This window comes from Eubalaena glacialis, chromosome 19, assembly GCF_028564815.1.
Source record: "Eubalaena glacialis isolate mEubGla1 chromosome 19, mEubGla1.1.hap2.+ XY, whole genome shotgun sequence".
Taxonomy (NCBI): domain Eukaryota; kingdom Metazoa; phylum Chordata; class Mammalia; order Artiodactyla; family Balaenidae; genus Eubalaena; species Eubalaena glacialis.
In genome coordinates, this window is record NC_083734.1 from 25,406,968 (window position 1) to 25,430,386 (window position 23,419).

Genomic DNA, 23,419 nt, shown 5'->3' on the forward strand with positions numbered 1-23,419 from the left:
GCGAGCCGGGGGCAGGACCAGGTGAGCACCTAACAGCACGCTCCTCCCTCGAGGGCAGGTTCCGGAGGCTAAAACATTTTTAACCTCAAAACGTCCAGACCTCTAACCGGCGTGGGGCGGGTTACACAAACCTACGCACATTCGCTTATTGTTTAACGCAGACGCTTGCTGCCGCTTCTCGGCCGCAGCCGCCTCTTCACAGCCAACACCCCCAGGCGACCTCTGCCCCGCCCCATCGTCGCAGCCAGTCTCTCGGCGCGTCGCGCGGGGGCGGGGCGCGCGCGCGTGAGGACGTCCGGGAGCGCGCGCGCCGCCGCCGCTGCTGCCGCCGCCGCCGCCGCCGCCGCCGCCGCCGCCGCCGCCGCCGCCGCCGCCGAGCTGGGCGGGAGTTGTCGGCGGTGGGTCTGAAGGTGATGGCCTTGACTGAAGGCCTCGAGGCGGCATCTCCCGCTGTTTCTGCAGTCGCTGCCCGGGACTCGGTGCGCTCATCGTCATGAGAGGTCAGGCCTGGGGGAAGCGGGCGAAGGAGGCGAGGGGCCGCGGCGAAATGGGCTCTGGGGAGAATAACTGAGGCACTCGAAAGTCGAACGTGGGAGGAAAAATCTGTCCTGGAGATTCCGGAAGAGCCCTTTGCGTTTACTTTTCTTCCCTTTTTCTCCCCTTTCTTGCTCGTACTTGGAGGAAAGCGGGAGGGTTCTCTGTTTTTATTTGTGGAAAAAGACGCTGAAATTCTCCCGTCCAGCGTCGGTCTTCAGAGGTTGGAGGAAATAAATAGCAGCCGTGGCGTTGGAGTATCAGTGAAAGCCTCTAGTGAATGGCACTAAAAACCAAACCGCCCAACAGTAACTGAAAAAAAAAAAAAAAAAAAAAAAAAATCCAAACCTAGGAATGAAATAGAATGACACGGAATATGCCCTGACGTTAACCCCAGCTTCCTCCTACAGAAACGGCAGAAAGGCTCTGCGTTTCGTCAGCTGGATCCTCGACGGCTACCCACACTCGTCATTTAGGGATCTTTCCGTGCCAGTGTTCTCTTTCCCGACGCCCCTCCCCTCCAAGGTGGCATTTTTAATGTGCAGACTATGTAATTATCCTTATTCAGAATAAAGAGTCACTTAGCAATTACATGGTGACTCCCCAAGTCTTCCTATTTTAAAGGTATTTAGGTAACATCCTTGGGGGGGACAGGAAAAGGTAATACTCTTGGTATTAATTATTGGAAACTTTTTTATTAGCTTTGGGAAAGCTGTTTCAGCATAAAACGAAATTTGTAGGTCACCTAAATGAAATGTTTATTATTAGTTCTCCATGATGATACTTAATGAGGAGTTAAGATTTGATGTTTTCTTCCTAACCTTTCCACACATTAAAAAAATACTCTTATTAGATGTAGAATCTACCTGAGATGAAACTGCTCCAGTTGAACAAAGTAAATGTACTTAAGTGTTCTAGTATGATTACTAGTACTCATATTATTAACATCTGCTGAGCACCCATACTTTGACTATTTTGCCTGTTCCTTCTGTCATTAGAGAACTGGAGGCATCTGAAGCTAAACTTTTTTGGTAGCAGATGTTCCCTAAAGGATAGTTTGCCTAGGGCAGCAGAGCCTTCGCATAAAGGGAGAAGATGGAGGAGTCTAGTAATAAGCAATAGATAACCTGGAAATAATTCATGTACTGTGACTATCAGCCTCTCCTTCAGTGAATAAATTATTCCTAGTGAGCAATATATAGCCTGTACTTAACTGTTCACTTAGAATATTTCCTGCGCTTTGATTTTTAGGAGACAGAGCCCTGAAGCAAAGAAATCTGGATCACAGAAAAAGTATTCAGGGGTCATGCAAGCCAACTGTAGCCCACTGCACAGCCCTTCAGGAGCTGCAGGCAGTGAGGATGCCTCAGCCTCCCAGTGTATCCAGACAAGATTGACAGGAGAAGCTTCCTGTCTTTATTCTGGAGATGTTCATATTCAGATAAACTCCATGCCTAAAGAATGTGCTGAAAATCCAAGCTCCAGAAATATAAGGTCAGGTGTCCACAGCTGTACCCATGGATGTGTACATAGTCGCTTACGGAGTCACTCCCACAATGAAGCAAGGCAACCTGATGATACCGAGACGGAGTCGGGAGATCATGGTAGTAGCTCCTTCTCAGAATTCCGATATCTCTTCAAGTGGTTGCAGAAAAGTCTTCCATATATTTTGATTCTGGGTGTCAAACTTGTTATGCAGCATATAACAGGTAGGGTATAATAAAACATTGAGCTGTTTTATTACTATATGCAGCTAATTTTCTTTCTTTATTGGTAATCTACTTTAACCTATGTATTTGTTTCTTATTTTAGTTTTTAAAATTGTATATGCTTCCTTTAAATTCATGTCGTGTTAGCTTTTTTTTCCCTTTCAATTAACTGGACCTTATTTTCTAACAGGAATTTCTCTTGGAATTGGGCTGCTTACAACTTTTATATATGCAAACAGAAGCATTGTAAATCAGGTTTTTCTAAGAGTAAGTATAACCAGCAACTAAAAAATCATTAAATGTTTCTCCCTGTAGAATTATATACTCATTTTTGAGAGAAATAGGAATAAACATAAGATAGTTTATTTGATAAATTTAAGTAGACATAATGTACCATCCATGATATATTAAATGTTGTTATCTAAATGACCTGGAATAAATGATCTGTCCTAATACTGAATTGATTCACCTTATTTTCTTTGTATATTGGGTTCCTGATAAAGAAAAACTAGACAGAAGGATTAAAAGGTTTAGAACACACTATTTGATCTGATTTGTCAAGTGCTATCATGTTTTTAGTTTGACCATACTAAGTAATAATAATCATCATTAAAAACTTCAGCTGTTGTACTGTAAGATTTAAAATAGTTAAATAAAACGTACACTGAATAAATGGGTATTGAACTATTTATTTAGGTTTCTCTTATTTAAAGAAAACTAAACCCAAGAAGTTTTTCCATAAGAAATTATAAAAGATTCCTATTCATGTAAATTATTGGGAAAACAGGTTTAGTTTATAAAATTTCACCTTCAGGCAACTTTAAAGGGTTATATCTGTGTAAAGGATCATACATTTTGACCTGAAAATTCGTAGTTAGAACCTATCAAACCATAAAAGTTTAATTCAGGGTTTAAAACTAGTAAAATTTTTAATTAAACTAGTAATTAAAACAATTATAAAACTGAGATTAAAAACATTATTTTATTAAATTCTTATTGAATTGAGAATTTTTTAAATTATATTTATAAACGCTGGTAACATAAATGCAGTTTTTAAAAGTCTGTTTTGTTGGGAAGGCAAAAATAGGAAGCTGCAGAAGTAAAGTTTTTATTTACGTAGGTCCTTTATGTCAGTTTGTAGAAAATTTGGCTTTGAAACATAGGTAATGTTGTTACACAATGAGGAAACTTGTATTTTAAAAATCTGTTTAAGTATGTGTTTTGTTTTCTTCACTAAAGGTATATAAAATAGAATGTGATGATGTACAATTTAACAAATATTCTATATTTTTATTAAGATAAATTAATCTATTAAAGTGTTCTAAGTTAATAAATTAGTCATTAAAGTAAAATAGTTTAATGATATTTAAAATTCTGGCATAATTCAAAGTAACAAATTATAAAATTGTTTATTTTTCAGGAAAGGTGCTCAAAGATTCAGTGTGCTTGGTTACTGGTATTCTTAGCAGGATCTTCTGTTCTTTTATATTACACCTTTCATTCTCAGTCACTTTATTACAGGTAATTAGAGGTCCAAGTGCACAATCACATTTTTATGTAATCGTATACTCCATAGCACTTTGCATGTATCTTACTTGCACATACTTAGAGTTCAATTTTTACCTATCTGTCTCCTTCCAAGATTGAGAGCTTAAAGTGACTTACTCACATTTTTATACCCAGTGCCTTGCCTCATAGCAAGTGCTCAATAAATACTTAATTTTTGATACTTAAATTTTTACTTATATAATCAGTAGTTACTAAATACCATTAGGTTGTTGTTGGTGATCTTTTTTGGTTTTTTATTTTTGATAAATAAAAATTGTATATATTTAAAATATACAACATGTTTTGATCTATGTATACATTGTGAAATGATTACCACATCAAGCTAATTAATATATCCATCACCTCCCTTAGTTACCTTCTTGTGTGTATGTGTGATAAGAACACTTGATCTTTGTCTCTAGAAGGAGAAGACTTGCTAAAGGACAGTAGTTGATAAGTTTCCATGTCAGATGGAAGTGTTCTGTATTTTCAGCTTTAATCAGATAATTAGAAGTCCTGGTTTCAGTGGAGTTGGAGAGATGTGGACAAATGTGGGATATAGTTTGTAGGTGTAGCCAGTACCACTCGGTTTGGATTGGGTGAGTAGGTAAGGGGGAAGAATCAAGGGTGATACTGGGTTTTTTTAGTCTAAGCAACTGGCTGGATGGTGGTGCCATTTACTGGGCTGGGAAAGACTGGGGAAGGAACTGGTTTTGAGGGAAAATCAGTAATTTTGTTTCGAACATGTTAAGTTTGAGAGGCCATGTAGAACTGTTAAAGTGATTACAGATATTTGTCATGAGCTCAGAGTAGAGGTCAGGGCTGTAAATTTTGGTGTTATCAGCATATGGTTGATATTTAAAAACCAAGGAACTTGACAAGACTAACCAGGGAAAGAAAGTATAGACAGAGGAGAGGGCCCAGGACTGGACATGCCCACAATTAGCCAGAGGAGGAGCAGCAAAGGAGACTTAAGAAGGAACCATCAGGGACTTCCCTGGTGGCGCAGTGGTTAAGAATCCGCCTGCCAATGCAGGGGACACGGGTTCAAGCCCTCGTCTGGGAAGATCCCACATGCCGCGGAGCAACTAAGCCCGTGCGCCACAACTACTGAGCCTGTGCTCTAGAGCCCGCGAGCCACAACTGCTGAGCCCGTGTGCCACAACTACTGAAGCCCGTGCACTGAGAGCCCGTGCTCCACAAGAGAAGCCACCACAACGAGAAGCCCGCGCACCACAACAAAGAGTAACCCCCACTCACCGCAACTAGAGAAAGCCCGCACACAGCAACGAAGACCAAACGCAGCCAAAAATAATAAATGAATAAATAAATAAATTTAAAAAAAAAGGAACCATCAGTCACATATGAGAACTAGAAGAGAGTGGTGTCAGAAGTCTAGGAAGAAAATATTTCAAGGAGAGAAGAGGGGGAAAAAGTGACCTTCGAATTTAGCAAGAGGGAGGGAGTTGGTGATCTTGACAAAAACAGTTCAGTGGAAAGGAGGGGTTAGACTCCTGACTGGAGTTGGTTGAAGACAGATTGGCAGGTATCGAGTATTTGTGAGTTTTTTAGATTATAGGCTAGAAAGATATCAATCATGACAAGTTAGGAAGACTCGTTCTTTATGGAGAGAAGATTTGAAATTCAAACATTTAAGAAGTTTTTTTTTATAAATTTATTTTTGGCTGCATTGGGTCTTCGTTGCTGCGTGTAAGCTTTCTCTAGTTGTGGTGAGCGGGGCCTGCTCTTCCCTTGCAGTGCGTGGGCTTCTCATCGCAGTGGCTTCTCTTGTTGCAGAGCATGGGCTCTAGGCGTGTGGGCTTCCATAGCACACGGGCTCAGTAGTTGTGGCTCGTGGGCTCTAGAGCACAGGCTCAGTAGTTGTGGTTCACAGGCTTAACTGCTCTGCGGCATGTGGGACCTTCCCAGACCAGGGCTTGAACCCGTGTCCCCTGCGTTGGCAGGCAGATTCTTAACCACTGCGCCACCAGGGAAGTCCTTAAAAGTCTCTTTAAAATAAGCAAAATGATCTTCCATTCTATTTACATGAACTCTAGCATCTTGCCAAACTCTTATTTTTTACACATCAAATTAAAGTAAAATATTTGGTAGCAAATTTAGAACCCCCATTGACACTTTTATCTTTTTATGTTGCTCTGGTAAGTTTTGATGTTTTTCTCTTGGTAGCTTAATTTTTTTAAATCCTACTTTGGACTATTCGAGCTTCTGGGACGTACTTTGGATTGTTGGAATTACAGACTTCATTCTGAAATTCCTCTTCATGGGCTTAAAATGCCTTATTTTATTGGTGCCTTCTTTCATCATGCCTTTTAAATCCAAGGTAAGAAAGTAATATGTTTTATTGGAAAGATGTTAACAGACCATATTAATGCTATTTAGTCTTTGCTTAAATGATTCCTTCTACAATTTTTCAGTTTGCTCAGTAACCTAATTTTAATTATCTATATTATCTCAGACTAGCAGCTATTTGGTCAAAGACTTGAACCTAAATATTAATCTATTCCAATAAAATCAATTATATTTGCTTTGGAATAATCTAAAAATGAGTCCCCACATCATATATGGGAAAATATACATTTATACTTCTGCTTTCCTCCAGGGCATTATTAATTGATAACTGATAACTGACTTAGGCAGTTATTCAGTGTTTTTTCATATTCAATGAAAACTTTAAATTTTTATAATCAGCAAAATGTTTTATTATACATAAAACATTTTCACTGTCACTCTTTAGAAATTCTTTGAAAACAGACCAGTGACTGTAATATCTAAAGAACCAAGTTGAGGTTGTCGACAAGTCATAACCATTATCATTATGAAGATTAATTTTATAGTTGTTATTGTGCCATATACCCATGATGTTCTCAGCCCAATATGAAGTATTTGCACTGTGCATGTAAGTACCTTGAGTGGCTCTATTTGTTTTCTTTTTTCTTCCTTTTTAGGGTTATTGGTATATGGTTTTAGAAGAATTATGTCAGTTTTACCGAACTTTTGTCCCCGTACCAGTTTGGTTTCGTTACCTTATAAGCTATGGGGAGTTTGGTAATGTAACTAGATGGAGTCTTGGGATATTGCTGGCTTTACTCTACCTCATACTAAAAGTAGGTAACATAATAAATCTTATCATTTATAATGATTCATATAATACTGTTTACATATTTTACGTATGACTGCTTTTCTCTTTATATATTTTATAGTTTATCTTTGTATCACTAGTTTGAAGTAATGGCAGATTCTGTATCTACTTAGAAATGGAGAAATGGAAATAGGTATCTTAATCCAGTGGTTCTCAGATTTTACTTGGGGAGTGGACCTCTAAGCATGGATTATCTAAGGTGGAGGGGAACAATAGAACATACCCATCCCCTACAGTAGCATCTGTCATACACATAATTCTCAAACTAGTGGAGTATCTTGTCCTGTTCCCTCTATGCCTGTTCCCCTCAATCACTTTATGAAACGTTAAATAGGTTAAGGACATGTGAACCAGATAAAATTGCCTTGCCTTTGATTTAGTTAAGTTTATATTTATCTTGACCAAATTGTAATTCTGGGCATTCACATGTACTTCATTTTGGTTAAGAGTTGGCTGAAATTGATAAATTGAGTAAAATATTCCATAATTGGACTTTAAATATATTTAGAATGAAATGATTAGTTGTGATATGCAATGAGCATAAAATTAATATCAGTATTTGATATTAGCTTTGATCTCTTGAGTTTAGCAGGTAAGGCTCTTTGAATAAATGAATTATTTTCTCTTTCAGCTTCTGGACTTTTTTGGACATCTGAGAACTTTCAGACGGGTTTTGCGAATATTTTTTACACGACCAGTAAGTATTTTTTAATCAGAAAAAACACTTTTTCTCTTTCTTTCATTATAAAAATGTTTTAGTTCAGCAATTTTACAAATGCAGATTTCATAATTACATGGCTTTTTAGAAAAATTTCTTGTACTTTGGCACTTGGGGCTGTGATGATATAGAGGTTTTGTTTCTGTGATAAGTTTCTTAACTTGCACATTGACAACCACCTGATAGTTGATGAAGTACTCATATATTTGAGTTTGCCTCTTGCCCTTTCAAATCACTTGACATTCTTAAGGGTTTATAAACATTCCCTTAAAAATCTTATGAACTTTTGTTTCTCTTCCTTTTTTTAATCCACAAATAGTAGCTTTGTGTATTTTCATTAACTCCTATTCAGCTTCTGTGAAAGTGCTTATACTATAATTTATTGTGTATATGAAGAAAGCTCATTACCAAAAATCATGTCCCTTGAAATTTTCTTACTGGAAAAATTTCCCCAATACTCAGTTCTGTATGCACAAATAAGTTCATGACAATAACAGTAAATTTAACAATAACAAAACAATTTTAACAATAAATTGAGACTCCAGTGTTAATTATAACTTTATTATGTGATCCTACTGATGTAACAAACTGCAGAAAAAGGGTGTCATAGCCCAAATGATAAATAGCTCATTTGGTATTTAGTAGCCTCAGAAGTTCTCAGTATATAAGTGTGATCACCAGATTTCAGAGTTTGATTCTCAGTTTTGCAGTCCATTAGGTACTTAACAATTATGTGGTCAGGACTCGGGGGAATCTGACGTACAGGAATGCCAATCTAATATGTTTAAAAAAAAAACAGGATTATACTGACAAAGTGGAGTAAACTAACTGGCCAGGGCACCCTTTCCTGAAGACAGTAATGTATTAAGTTTTGCTGCATCCTATTCAGACTTCTTTCTTTAGATAAGATACAATAAAATTGAGACTTCAGCTTCTGAGTTTATTCAGTTCATTATGTATCGGCCACTTTGCTGTAGGAATTAATCTAGTAAGGCTTGAGATGAAATACATTTTTTTTTTAATAGTCAATTTTGTTTTGTTTTTGTTTTTTAATTTTATTTATTTATTTATTTATTTTTGGCTGTGTTGGGTCTTCGTTTCTGTGTGAGGGCTTTCTCTAGTTGCGGCAAGTGGGGGCTACTCTTCATTGCGGTGCGTGGGCCTCTCACTATTGCGGCCTCTCTTGTTGTGGAGCACAGGCTCCAGACGCGCAGGCTCAGTAATTGTGGCTCACGGGCCTAGTTGCTCCGCGGCACGTGGGATCTTCCCAAACCAGGGCTTGAACCCGTGTCCCCTGCATTGGCAGGCAGATTCTCAACCACTGCGCCACCAGGGAAGCCCCAGACTTCTTTCTTTAGATAAGATACAATAAAATTGAGACTTCAGCTTTTGAGTTTATTCAGTTGATTATGTATCGGCCACTTTGCTGTAGTAATCAATCTAGTAAGGCTTGAGCTGAAATACTTTTGATATTCTTTCTCTGTGAAGCATAAAGAGACTACCACAGTCCACTCTGTTTTATTCCTGGGATTCTCATGTTCCTTAATGTTGCCCTGAAAATGGCAATCATCATCAGGATGTCTTCACCTGAAGGGAGTCTGCAAAGTGCCAGACAAGAGTGCTATTTTAAAAGCTTGTCAGCATACATATCTGCAGTGTACTCTGCTAAATGACATTTATTGAAGGGAAATTGGCACCAAGATCATCCATCAGTATCTCAATTTGTTTCTGGAATCTTTAACATGACCAATCTCAAAAAATCTTAATTTTCAATGTTTTTATCCTTTGAGTCTTAGTTTGATTTTGTTAACCCTCGATAACAAGAAGTTTAGGTCACAGCTTCAGGTTGCTGAGTCAAGTCATGCTTTTGCTCTCATTACCATGACTGAAACTTGGGTGTTCTTTCTTTTCCTCAGCCACCTTTTCCACATCATTTCTACAGAAAGCTGATCTCATTTGTAACATTTTGTCACATCTAGTTAATGACTAAATTCTACTGAATTTGGTAAGGAAGTTATTAAGATCTTAAAGAGATCAGAAACTTTTTTTAGGACTTAAGGAAATGCAAAGCTTTGTGTTATTATTCAGTTTGACAGTATAACTCTACCCAAGTGACATTTTGCAATTACAGTTCTTCTGTAAAATTTTACCATTCTTTCCTAGTACCAAATGCTCCGACTTTTGTGATAAGTAAAGATGATAATTAATATTATTTTTAGATTTAGTGGCAGGACACTGTTCAGTGGTCCCCAAACCTTCTTCACATTGAACTCATGTTGAGAGCTTTCAAGAATTAGATTCCTGGGTTACATCCTGGTATGTCTGGACCTACTGAATCAATCTCCAGTGTGGAGCACAGAAACCTATTTCTAAAGTAGTCTCTACATGAGTTACATTCAGCCAGCCAAGCTCTGGATTGACTTTTTTGAACCAGTATCATAGGGAATAATTGGGCTCAATTTGGCAGTACTGGGTCACATAGTACATGAATATAGATTGCATAATGCTGTGTTATATTTCAGATCGCTTAGTCTCTTAAGCCATTTGAATTTGAAGCACTGTCATTATTTGGGAATCCAATGAATCTAACAATCTTCCAATATCCTATTATGTATTACATAGTGAGTTAACCTTGATGCGATCCATCCAGGCATCGTTCTGCATACATAGTTCAGCTCTGAAATGTTTATATCCTTTGGGAGAGTTTTCAAATGCCTAGTTCCTTGGAGATTTGAGAAATACAGTACCATCTATGTATTTTAGGAACAGAAAAGAAAGAAATTTGTAGGAACATAACTTCTTATCTTTATAGAGTTACGGAGTGGCTGCCAGCAAGAGACAGTGTTCAGATGTGGATGATATTTGTTCAATATGTCAAGCTGAATTTCAAAAGCCAATTCTTCTCATCTGTCAGGTAACTGTATTTTTAAGCAACCTCAATACAGCACTTCTCTGTGACCTGCAAAAGTCACATTTATGTTACTTATAGGGAAATATACACTATTCAGCAGAAAGTAGCATTCAGGGCACATACTACTAATTTCTTACTTGTGATTAGGGGTTTGGTAGGTTAGCTAAATCTTGTCCCTTAGTTCTAATGATTTTTATGTAGAGGAGTGTATAAAGGGGAAAAAAAATTCAAATGGCAGACTGGATACCAAAGTGACTGGAAAACAGACTATTTTTAATAATTGAATACTAGTCTTTTAGAATAATACCAGCATTTGTTACTGGATTGTATAAGGCCCTTTCCTGTACTTTATTCCAGTAACCCTCGAAGACTTTATTAAGCTGTTAGTCATTATACTTGATCTTAAAGTTATCACCTGAGGATAGCTTGTATTTTATTAAAAGTGGTTAAATGGATAGTACAAGTCAGAATAATACTTGTGCCTCTACCACGGACACTGCTGTGTTCTTGAATGTTATACTTTGTTTTCTCACTTGTAAAATAAAGGGATTAGTGTTCTCCAAATTCCCTTTCAGCTCTAGAGTATGAGTCTCTGCAATGTGATGAATTTAAAATTGAAATGTTATCAACTATAAAATCTAGTTCTTAATTCCCTTACAGCATATATTTTGTGAAGAGTGCATTACCTTATGGTTTAACAGAGAGAAAACATGTCCGCTGTGCAGAACTGTGATTTCAGACCATATAAACAAATGGCAAGACGGAGCCACTTCATCACACCTTCAAATATATTAAGTTCTAAACTTAATATTAAGGCCACAAACCACTAATTTTATTTGGTTACAGTGACTATTGGTAAAGACTTTAGAATGGATTTTCAGGGCTGGAAGTTAAGGAAAATGTTTCCAAATGGTTTTAGAATATTATAATAAGACAAGTGTGTAGTCCAGCTTATCAAAAGATTAAATGAAAGAACCCTATATTTAAAAATATATATAAGTAATGTTCAACATAATGCATATGCAACATTTATTCTATCCTAATTATTTGACAGATGATTGCAGTGTTAAACTGTAAATGTGTTTTCTTGTTAATGTTACCAAAATGACAATCGGATAACTAGAACTAGTGGTTTTAGAGGAATTCAGGTATTCTTTCCTGACACTGTTTTCGGAATAAAGAATATTTTTCATAATATTTTAAGATACACATAACCTGAAAGTGGAATTTTCTTTAACATTGACTTTTATAATTCCCATTCTAAAAATTCTGAAATTTTTCATAAAATTTGTATTTTTAAATGAAAGCTCTAAATGCTATATTTTACCTGTACAATCAGATTTTTCTAAGGAAGATTAATTTACTGAGGATGAAATATTTTAATATTGTATTATTCTCTGTAGTGTGATTAGCAGTCATTGAGAACAGATGATTTAAATTCCTTTTCTTTGTGGACTTCATACATACAATCCTGCCATCAGCTTTAATGTTCATGATCTTGCTTTTTGGAAAGTGCCATGGACTTTCTTGAATTATTAAAATAATTCACATGGATTACAAACAGCTGGCTTCACTGATGATTTAAATAGAGTGACAAACAAGACCAACTCAAACACTTAGAAAAGAATTCCTTGGGACTTCCCTGGCGGTCCAGTGGTTAAGACTCCGCACTTCTAATGCAGGGGGCGTGGGTTTGAGCCCTGGTCGGGGAACTAGGCTCCCACATGGTGCGTGGCCAAAAAAAAAAAAAGAAAAAAAAAAGGATTTCCCCGTATAACTAGTCTTCTCCAGAGAGTTTTGGAATCTCATGCTTGAATCACCATTACTTGGGAGATTAAAGCTTGCACTCAGGCCAACAAAAGCTTTGGAGAGTGTGGTTTGTTTGCCTACAGGTATTTGTGCAGGGTGGTGGAAAGAGAATGAGGCACTTTCTCTCTCACTATGAAACCTCTAAGGGGGGATGGATCTATAACAGAAATCCAAAGGACTGGTTATTATCTACATTTAGATGCAAGGCCTCTGCCCATTTTCTCTTTTACCATTTATCAGTTTGCACACAAGAAAAAGATAGTGGTGGGAAGTAGAAGTTACGAGGTAGAGGTAGAAAACAAATTTGCAGTGCTGATAAGACAAAGATTAAACCAACCTGGATTAATGAGGATAGTGACCAACCAGATACAGGTTAAACCACTTTTCATGCCTTATGGCCACCCAAACTGACAAAAGAACATTAACCTGTAACTTTTCTCCCCAGGTAAATATTGCTAGATTATAAGTGCAACTGTTTCTGTTCATTCAGGATGAAATACTTAACTATGTTACCTACTTTGAGAACCACTGCAAATACTAAAAAACAGGCTTACTTGGCCTTAAATCACCTTCCTAACTCTGTGGTGAAGCTAATAGTTGTTATTTAGGTATACAGCAGGGGATAAGTGAGAAAGACAATTTGAGATTAGAATTTGGGTGTGAAGGATATGCTGACTTCTTGATAAAAACATAAGAATAACATCTTAACCACATGGGTTACTTCAGCCCTAATACAATACCTACTTACCACACTTACTTACCCTATGGCCATATGGATAGCTTTGTTTCTTAATATGACTGAATAACAACAGAAGTCCCTGGTGGACAGTGGGGTTTTTTGTTTTTGTTTTTTTAACAAACAAGAAAGCAGTTCACATATGAATTTAAAAGGAGGGAAATGTAACAGGAGAGCTTTGCCATTCACTAGTAACACTGATGAACTAGAAGCATTTCTGTATTTTTATTCCTTCACCTCAAAAACAGGAATAGGGATTCAAACCCCATTTATTCTGTGAATTCAGATCACATCCTCTAAAAGACTGTTTTATCAACATCAAGAGTCACTACTATGTTTTATAAAAAAGTATGTTTGAGAACTTCTGTAGAGAAACCATCTTGGCAAGTGTGATAGAATTACCTCATAAATAAGAGGTGGTTTACACAAAACACCCATCTTACAGTAGAGATATTGAGACATTAGTTAAAAACAGATTTGTCCACTATGTTATTTTGTTCATACACATCAAGTAATGTAGTTGACAAATGTGGCTGGAAAAACTGTTGTATGTTAGCACAAGAAAGTCTTCCATTGTTTTTATGTGAAGCTGGCTTTCACATGAACTTTTTTTTTTAAGCAACCAATTCAATTCTACTATTTGACAGAACTTGGAAATCACAGATGTTTAACACCTAATATAAAATCAGTACTGAAACTTGTTATAAATTTAAATTGCTTCAATTTCTCCACAAAAACAGTTTTATGACTGTCATTCTTCACATATATAAATAGTTTATTAAATATGAGAATGTGAACACATCTGGCATGTTAATGGGAAAAATTATTGAAACCACATGTGCACCTGATAGTTATTTCTTCCTATCTTAGGATAATAATAATAAAAAAAATCACTTCTATTTTATGTTCATTCAAATTTGCATTTAATTTCTATTTACATTCATTCAATCTGAAATCAAATACTTAATACAGTAAACTAAACACAAGATGAAAAGCAGAAAAGGTGTTACCCTCAAAGCACTCCTAATAAGGCAGCTGAAGAATTTACTCTGGTGGATGCAAAGCCAACTTGGGGTAGGAAAAAAAATAATAGTTTAAAGAGCAAACACAGATGAACCCATCTTTCAAATGTTACTTTAGATAATCCACTGATATAATACTTGTGCTATAGTGGTAAATTAAGAATCACACATGAAGAATTTTGTATCAATCAGCAACAGACCACAGGTCATGGTGGAACAAATACTTTATGATTATTTTGTCCAGCTTGCTAGTGTCTACTCCTATGAAAAAAGGTAGATGTTTGGACATTGATGTTTTTATTTGAGGAATTAACCATTTCCACAGCCTCAAAATCCATTCTGCATAAATTGAACATTTCTCATGAGAATAATCTTAGATCTAGCCCTTATAAGCTAGGAACCATATGACTAAGTAACCAAAATAGGTAGGTCCTATATTAAATATAAAATCCAAGGCTTGGGATATTAATACTATTGAAGATGCAGCTTATTTATAATCATTTATTTCTTAAAGAATGTTGAATTTATGGAGTATCATACATGCATTCTTCCCCCCCAATTACCTTCTATCTCAAGAAATAGTATGGAAGAATCCTTCTTGAAGGATTCAAATTAGTTAAGACCATAAAGGGGAAAAAGAAATAACAGTTTTCCTAAAAATCTGGTTCAAGTTCAATAATTAATACTTTACATTGTTAATCACAGCTGGTTTATAAATCCCAGTTTATTCTGTAATGCTACAAACCTTATAAAATCAAAATTAGTAAACTTCAGCTCTCAATGATTATATTTTAATTAAAAAACAGCATGTATAAAATAAAAAAATATCCTGTAATAGCTGATTTTAAAGAAAATAATCAAGTGATGAAAGAAAAACACTTAATCTCTTTATACACTTACCTGGAATAATCATAAAGAACCTTCTTAGAAACTCAAGACTAGTATTATTGACATATATTTTTAAACTATGCTTGGGTTTTTACAAATAAATATAGGGTAAGCCATATTGCATAGGTGTGTGCTTTCTGTCTGTGACACTAAAGTGGCACTTGACATGTTTTCACAGTCATAGTAGGAATATCCATTTATGAAACAATTTCTCAATAAACTTGCCACAGTATAGAAAATTAACTTCACTGAATGTTAAGTTTGAAAAACATTTGTGTGGATGGTAAGTGTGCAATTAATACTTTTTATGCAGAAAGTTACAGTGTTTGCCACTATTGCTGGCAGTACTAATTATGAAACTGGTTTAACTATGGGGTGGTTATAGCCAGCCAATCACAGTGCAAATGTTACTAGCAAATAGGACTGAGGAGGAATATTTTGGTGTAAAACTTTCACTGGAATTTGGTCAGGCAGTCAACACTATAGTTAGTAAACACATTTGAAAACAAGTATCAGAGTAGTACAAGCCATTTACAGTCGGAAACGAAGCCTGTACAATCGCCATAGCTTTTTGGGTTCTGTTTTTCAGACATCATAAACTTTCAGAGAACAAAGACCTGCACTTTAAGTACAATTTCTGCCCTTACCATTATTTAGTTTCTAATTTATTAGCTACAGTTATAAAGTTCTCAGTAGACTGCTGCAATAAGGGAAGAGGAGGTCTAGAGGGAGTGATTTTAAAAAAAAAAAAAGGCTTTCTGTCCGAAGATGAGCTGTTATCAATCGTTTCATTTATTGCCACAATTGAAAAAGTATATTTCCAATCATTTTTCATGGTTCTATTTTTGCTTAATGTCATAGGATTTCATCTTATCTCACTCGAACCGCCATTTAAATAAGCAAAGCTTTTTTCTGACTGAATTCAACATGCATAAATAATTTTATGGCTTGGATCCTATGGCTCAAAAAGGTTTGGAGAACATAGCAAGCAGCATCTATTTAAAAAAAATCGTAGGGTTGCAAAATATTACAAATTGACTTTGCACACTCAGACTGAAGACATTATAAAAGACAAACAAAGGTGGTAAGACTCAACTGCAACTGCATGATCATCTATTATACCAGTATGCACTGAAATAATATTTTTATAAAGCTCTGCAGATATTAAACCCTTTCACCAGCTAAAAGTCATGGAAACGCTCTCTTTAAGGCAGGAAGTATTTAAGAAAGGTAAAGTTACCTTTATTTTTATTCTTTGTACCTGTAAATCACTTACGTAGACTTTGTTACAATTTTCAAAAACATAGTGTTTTGTTAACATGTTTCCTAAATTAAGCCACTGAGTTTTCTTATTCTCTGTGGAAGACATTCATCAAAAGGCCATCAAATACTTTTACAATCAAAAAATGTAGCCCCAATATAGGAAAAAAAAATACCTTTTTTCCTTTTAAAACCGTTGAGGAAAAAATGTAAGGAAGGCAGACACCAAAAACAGTAAAAAGAAGTGAAACTTAAAACCTTACCAATTTGCTGTAAAGAGATTAGACATAGAGGGTGGACCGTGGCAACACCCTCTTCCCCTGGATCTCCCTCCTCTCTCTCTCACTTTGCCGCCCTCGATATGCATTTTATCCTCTCTTCTGTCCTTCTTCAGCCATAGGCTGAACACATTTGACGTCTTGAACCAAATACTGGTATAAGGTGGCGATATTTTTCCAGTGCAATGCAGGCCCAGGATAAGGATGAAATGTAGGACATACAACTTATGCCCATTCCAAGGCTTCCAGTTAAGCTTAGCACATAACAGTACTGCAAGTAGAAATGATTAAATAGGTTTTTTTTTTCTAGTATTACAGACAGTTATTGCAGCTGGGTTACTGAAAATAAACCCCAAGTCCACCCCAATCCCTCAAAGGAGCCACAGCTGTGGTTAACAATGATTCATTTGCATTTTTATTATTTCACCAAGAGAAGAAACAGAAGTTGTCTGGCTTTCTTCACACCAATAATTTCGCATTTTAAAGTTTGGGATGTTTTCCATAATGAGCTGAATCAAAAATCTATTTGAAAAATATATATTTATATAAAAAAAGATTCAGGTTGTTTGCACGTAAAACATCAATTGTTAAGTTTCTTTCGTCTTTGATTCCATGTTGCTGGAAAGTTTGACCAAGCTTGCATGCTAATTTGTCCTTAGTTGCAAGTATTACAGGCAAACTCATACTTTGCCTAATGAAAGGATAACCCTTCTTCCACACAATCAGAACTCAACAGTGATTCAGAAGCAACATCCTACCCTTAATACTGTCAGTTTCGAGCCATCAACATGAAAATCCTTGATAGGTTGAGACGATGTTGCTAGGAATCAATTAATTGATGTGCCTAAGAGTTCCGCAGTACTATTTTCTCTTAAGTTTTTTTGCACCATTGATTGATTTTTTAAAATCCATGTTTATTTTTCCTCTGTCCAATGTGTTCTATGTAATGACACTGACTCTTCGAGACTGTCATTTTGAGTCTTCTTGTTTCACCTTGCGGGATGCTCACACATCCTCTCCCCACCTTTTTTGCCTTCAATTCATTAAAAGCATTGCTCTGTCATAGATTCATACGCAGGTGTTCTGGTCGTTTGGAGATCATGGGAAACGCTTGTTTTTTGTATGGCCCGGAGTTCGGCTGTCGTATTGGAAGTGGTGCTGAAGCTTCCCCACTCACCGTCACATCCATCTGCTCTACTCCACTTGTTTCCATTGGGTATTCCACAGGCGCCTGAGGATTTGCCGTGCTGGCTGAAGCACCTCTTCCCCAGAAATCCCCAGGAGAAAATTTGACAGGGCTTTAAGACAAGGAAGAGCTATCATTCGTCTCAAGTACTATCTCAACAAGGAACATTTCCCTTACATTTAAAGGGAGTGGGGTAATGTGACTTTTTTTTTTTTCATTTAATTTCATTTTTGTGTGGATTAGCACAAAAGCAGAAGTTGAGCCATTTCTCCCCTAGACTAATTGCTAGTTTCCTAACTGGTCCCTTTACCTCTCTACTTGCCCTCATAAAACCATCAATGATACTTAACTTTTTTAAAAAAATCATTTTCTCCCCCACTTAAAACAGCCGCTCATTGCATTTAAAATATTTCTCCAAACCTTTGCCATTCTCTTCCTCGCTCACCACACTTCAGGAATGTTGACCTGCCTTTCGTTTCCAAGAAAAAGGCCAAGTTTTTTCCTCCCTTAGGGCTTTTGCATGAGCTGTTCTTCTACCTGTAACATCCTTGTATTTCTGTATTTTGTATGGCTAGCTATTTCTCCATGACTAGGAGTCCCCTTGTTATTTTTTGCATTCTAGTACCACACTATTTTTTTTTTTCACATAGCATTTGGCGCTACTTGTAATTACATATTTTATCTCCTTCATTATTTTGACTCTCTCTCACTAAATTGTAAGCTTCATCAGGACAAGGACAATTCCTGTCTTAATCATGTGTCCCCAGAATGTAGCACAACCCCTGGTACACAATAAATGTTGAATGAATGGTTAAAGAGTACACTTTCCAGTGCAACGGCTTATTTTCAGGAGGGGAGGTAAACTATATAGCATATTATCATTGATCAGTCACAGACTAGTCACTTGCAATATTAGAAGGTGTAGATGCTGTGCTTATGTCAAAGAGAATGACAGATCTTCCATTTATGTAACTTGGCATAAATTTCTTAAGCAATGCTCTTCCAGGTTAAAAAAAAGAATAACAAAGTCTGAATACCTGACAGGTGTTCGTGGGCTGCCAATAAATCTTCGAGGTGACCGTATTTTTGGTTCAAAGGAAAACTTTTCTTTCACGCTTTCAAGTACAGATGGAGCCACATATGTAAAACCCTGAAAGACAGTAACAGTGGACTACAGAATAGGATTTTGTCATATACATCAAGAAAATATGGTGGTTCAATCTCTGACACACCAAGACAATGATGTACACCTAAAAACACCAATGTGGATACTATCCAATCTCCTCAATCTCATTTCACACCCCGTTACCTTCTTTCCAGTCATTTCTTGAGGCACAGACCTCCAGAGAGCAGAATTCTATTGAGCCCCATATGCCAGCAAACAAAATTTCACTCTACTGAAAGGAGTAGAACAAAACAGGAAAATGTAGGCTCTACATTAAGATGTTAAATACAAAGATAAATGCAAAGAAATTCTAGTGTTTCTAGCCACATGCATATAAGCAACTAAGATTATCACCCCCAAACAGCTTCTCATTATTAGGCCAAAGTAAAAATAGAATTCTCTAACTTGGCACATGTGATCTTTCTGGTTTTATACCAATGAATGGATAGATTCAGATTTTCCTGATGAATAAGGGTCAGCATTGTGAAAACTTAATTTTAAGAGACAGTAATGCAATTTTGTTAACTTTAGTTCTTTCTTGGACCTTGCTATTAGGCTACCAGCTGTCATTTATCTTGCTGTTCATGTTCATCCCTTTAACAGTTAATCCTGGGCTTCCCTGGTGGTGCCATGGATAAGAATCTGCCTGCCAATGCAGGGGATACAGGTTCAATCCCTGGTCCAGGAAGATCCCACATGCCGCGGAGCAACTAAGCCCGTGCGCCATAACTACTGAGCCTGCGCTCTAGAGCCCGTGAGCCACAACTACTGAGCCCACGTGCCACAACTACTGAAGCCTGTGCGCCTAGAGCCCGTGCTCTGCAACAAGAGAAGCCACCGCACCACAACGAAGCGTAGCCCCCGCTTGCCGCAACTAGAGAAAGTCCACGCGCAGCAACGAAGACCCAACACAGCCAAAAATAAATAAATAAATAAATAAATAAATATTTTTTAAAAAACCCCAAAACAGTTAATCCTATACCTATCTTCCCTTCTATTTATTATTCTTGTCACTTATGAGTAGGCATTTGAGTTATAATAAAAAGACTCAATAAGGCTCTGGGTGAAGTCCTAAAGAGTAAGGTGCAATTCTGTAGAGCATATGCTTTGTTGTGACAGCTACATGTGGACTACGAAGGCCATTTCCCCACATGCTCTTGTGGGCTAAAGCTATAACTACCAAGAGGACCAGACTGTGCCTTAATCATCTTTGAATTTCCTTGAATTCTAATAGGAATTGAAATATTAATTGAACTGAAGTTACTACAGCCACAGTCTCCAGATAAGTGGGCTGTTACTATTTTAAATTAATTTTAAAACAGATACACTTTGTGTACAGAATTCTGGCTACAACCTAACAAATGAATTGTTCTTGTATTCATTAGTTAGCCAATTTAAGTAATTAAGAAAAGCTCAACACGGACTTCCCTGGTGGTCCAGTGGTAAAGAATCTGCCTTCCAATGCAGGGGATGAGGGTTCAACCCCTGGTCAGGGAACTAAGATCCCACATGCCGTGGGGCAACTAACCCCGCGTGCCATAACTACTGAGCTTGTGTGCCTCAACTAGAGAGCCTGCGTGCCACAAACTACAGAGCCCTTGCACTCTGGAACCCACGCGCCACAACTACAGAGCCCACGTGCCCTGGAACCTGCGCACCACAACTAGAAAAGAGAAAACCCGCACGCCACAGCTACAGAAAAGCCTGCATGACACAATGAAGAGCCTGCGTGCCACAATGAAAGATACCGCATGCCTCAACAAAGATACTGCGTGCCGCAACTAAGACCCAACACAGCCATAAATAAATAAATAAAAAGATCAGCAATACTTTAAATGGAATGAAAGCTTAGATACATAACTTTTGCCACCACAACTTTGGATTTCTTTGTAGTAAGGTGTTTCTAGACTTTTTTTTTTATGGGGGAAAACAATTGTCAAACTAAAACTAAAACTCTGTAATGCCCAGTTGAAGAAAAGGTCTGTATGTTAAATCAAAGGTATAAATTCCACATCAGTAGAAAACAAAATTCCACATCATGAGAGAAAAAAAGAAAGCAATGACACGATTAAATGAATCATGCCTACTTCCCTAACTGATAAGAGATTGTACTAAGGGGGATACAGTAACTTTGCATCATGCTGACATAAATTTAACAACATGTGTTCATCTTTCCCTCTTATGTAATTAAAATGCTATAAAATTATATTTTGCATGTATATTCTTATATCACCATATAATCATACATTTATAGAATTATTACTATTCAATGTTGTTTACTCAAAAGCATACTGTACTATGGTGACTTAACTGTTATTTTGCCCATACACAATTTTCGTATTCCATGCTAACTTTAGAACTGACCCTCCACCCCCAAAGATACAACACTACTGTGGTGTGTTATACTGAGAGCATTATTTTTAAAAAAAAGTTTGAAAATTAAGTTAGTGACAAATCCAGTGAACTCAGAAAGAAATAAGGAAGAAAAAAAACTTCCAAATGATTACTTTCCCCATATTCTATTCTCCCTAGGGATAATCCAAAAAGAAATGACAAAGGTTAATGACAAATGACAAAGGAAACAAATGATATAAAATCGGGTAGATATTCACATGACATGTAATTATAGTAATAAAATAAGTACTAGGCAAATAATATGCAATGATGGTCACCAGATATAAACCTATCATTTCCGTTAATCAAAATCTAAAATTCTGTTTTTCTGTCTGAGGAGACAAGGTATAAATCAATACAGATACCTCCTCCTTAGGATTAATTTGCTTACAATCACATATGAACCAATATATTTTGATGTCAAATATTCACAATCAACAGGTTAAAAATCCCCTACAGACAAAAAATCTTTAGCTGTTTCAGGAATAAAATAGTTACTATGAGCTCTTCTTCTCCTACTGCTATGACTGTGTGGATTTCAGTTCAGATGCTGAGCCAAACATTTTAAGTCAGTGGGCTATTCAAAAAAAGGAATCATATACTCTGACTCTAATTGCTAAAATGGAATGCTGGATTATGAGAATGAATTTTGTAACTTATCAACAAGTTATAAGGGGATAACTTTAAAAAAAAAAGCACCTCAGGTTATCTGCATGAACTCTAAAGCAAGCAAACTGAAATTTTATTAAAAAGGCGTTTCTTACTGAAAAGGGCCCATCCTCATACTTAAATTTCCCATGGCTACATCAGAAATTCTTTCACTTACCAGAAAGACCTGGTTGGCACTTTCACTGAGAGTTGAGTCATCTGGGCTGTCAACAGGTGTCTGACGTGTAAACTTTGAATCAAACTGACTCACATCCTCTTCAGATTGCTTTATAAAAAACAAAATGATTAGAAAATGGTGAACAGACTACATTATACATATCAATCAAATGCATTACACACATTAGAGAAGGCTCTAGATAGACCTCTTTTCTCAGGGTTTGACTGTAATAAAGTAGCAAAATAGCCTTAGCAGGCACAGATTGAAAAATAAATACAGGTGGAAAGTATCAAAGGTCAAACTACATCTTTAGTACAGTTACCATTCCTATTAAAAATGTGAATATCTTCCCTTCTCACAAAGCTTCAGTGTGGCTAGCCCACTGGTGAAATCCCTTTTTAGAGACAATTTGCGCAGTTGTCAAATTTGTAATAAACTTGAAGCAGAGTTTAAACACAAAGCACATAATATGCTCTAGTTAAAGTTTCTTCCCATACCATATTTCATTCCTTTAAATTTCTCAAGGAGCAAAAGTAATAGTCTACTCTGCATGAGTATATTTTCTTGTGGAGGAATATTATCACCCAGATCTAACCACGAGATCTGTTTCTTTAATTTCCTCTCTCTGGTACAACATCAGACCATGTGGTTGTGTCAAAAGAACCCAGCGACCGGGACTTCCCTGGCAGTCCAGTTAAGACTCCAAGCTTCCACTGCAGGGGGCACACGTTCCATCCCCAGTTGGGGAACTAAGATCCCGCATGCTGCGCGGCCCAAAAAAAAGAACTCAGGAACCTACACAAAGAAGCACCCAGTGTCTAAAGATGGGAAAATCCGAACATCAATAAAAATAACTGCAATGAATTGAAACACAAATATGTTAAACAGCATGAGTTCATAATTATACTAAAAAAAAAAAAAATCACACAATTCATTGGCCTATTTTGGAAGATGTTAGGGAACTAATTCATTATTTTGCAAACTGGGAAAGAAACATTTATCCTGCCTTTCCTGTATAAACTGCACCTCAGGTAACCAAACAACTGATACAAGAGTATCTTTTTACAGAACAATTCCACCTAATAAATAACGAATGAATAACAGTATTAGAGTAAGGCAATTTTGCAAACCCCTAATGAAATCTTGGAACTAGGCTATAGATTCTCAACCTTAGCTCTACTGACATTTTGGGCCTGATGATTCTTGTTGTAGGATGTTGTCCTGTGCATTACAGGATGTTTAGCAGCATTTCTGGCCTCTATCCCCTAAGTCCCA

At 36.8% G+C, this 23,419-nt stretch overlaps 2 protein-coding genes across 5 annotated transcripts in view; one reads left to right on the forward strand and one right to left on the reverse strand.

The window, feature by feature from the left end:
* The first annotated feature begins 343 nt into the window (after window positions 1–343).
* On the forward strand, window positions 344–12,122 carry RNFT1 (ring finger protein, transmembrane 1). Of its 2 annotated transcripts, XM_061174623.1 has the most exons (9): window positions 344–500; window positions 1,786–2,243; window positions 2,434–2,510; window positions 3,664–3,764; window positions 5,979–6,132; window positions 6,758–6,916; window positions 7,583–7,648; window positions 10,482–10,583; window positions 11,241–12,121. In XM_061174623.1, exons 2-9 carry the CDS (start codon window positions 1,841–1,843, stop codon window positions 11,373–11,375), a joined length of 1,197 nt encoding a protein of 398 aa, XP_061030606.1. In that variant the 5' UTR covers window positions 344–500; window positions 1,786–1,840; the 3' UTR covers window positions 11,376–12,121. The 2 variants fall into 2 exon arrangements, with proteins under 2 accessions (XP_061030606.1, XP_061030607.1); XM_061174624.1 differs by lacking the exon at window positions 344–500 and having other exon boundaries at window positions 1,789–2,243; window positions 11,241–12,122.
* A 4,912-nt stretch (window positions 12,123–17,034) lies between these two features.
* The window catches only part of RPS6KB1 (ribosomal protein S6 kinase B1), a 36,947-nt gene continuing 30,562 nt past the window's right edge, over window positions 17,035–23,419 (reverse strand). The window contains exons 10-12 of one of the 3 annotated variants that reach the window (XM_061174621.1): window positions 22,145–22,252; window positions 18,797–18,909; window positions 17,035–17,871 (exon numbers count right to left, since the gene is read on the reverse strand). In XM_061174621.1, the coding sequence (XP_061030604.1) occupies window positions 17,634–17,871; window positions 18,797–18,909; window positions 22,145–22,252 (459 nt within the window). In that variant the 3' untranslated portion in view covers window positions 17,035–17,633. The remainder of the gene's footprint in view (window positions 17,872–18,796; window positions 18,910–22,144; window positions 22,253–23,419) is intronic. The other 2 variants (XM_061174620.1, XM_061174619.1) reach the window with 2 other exon arrangements.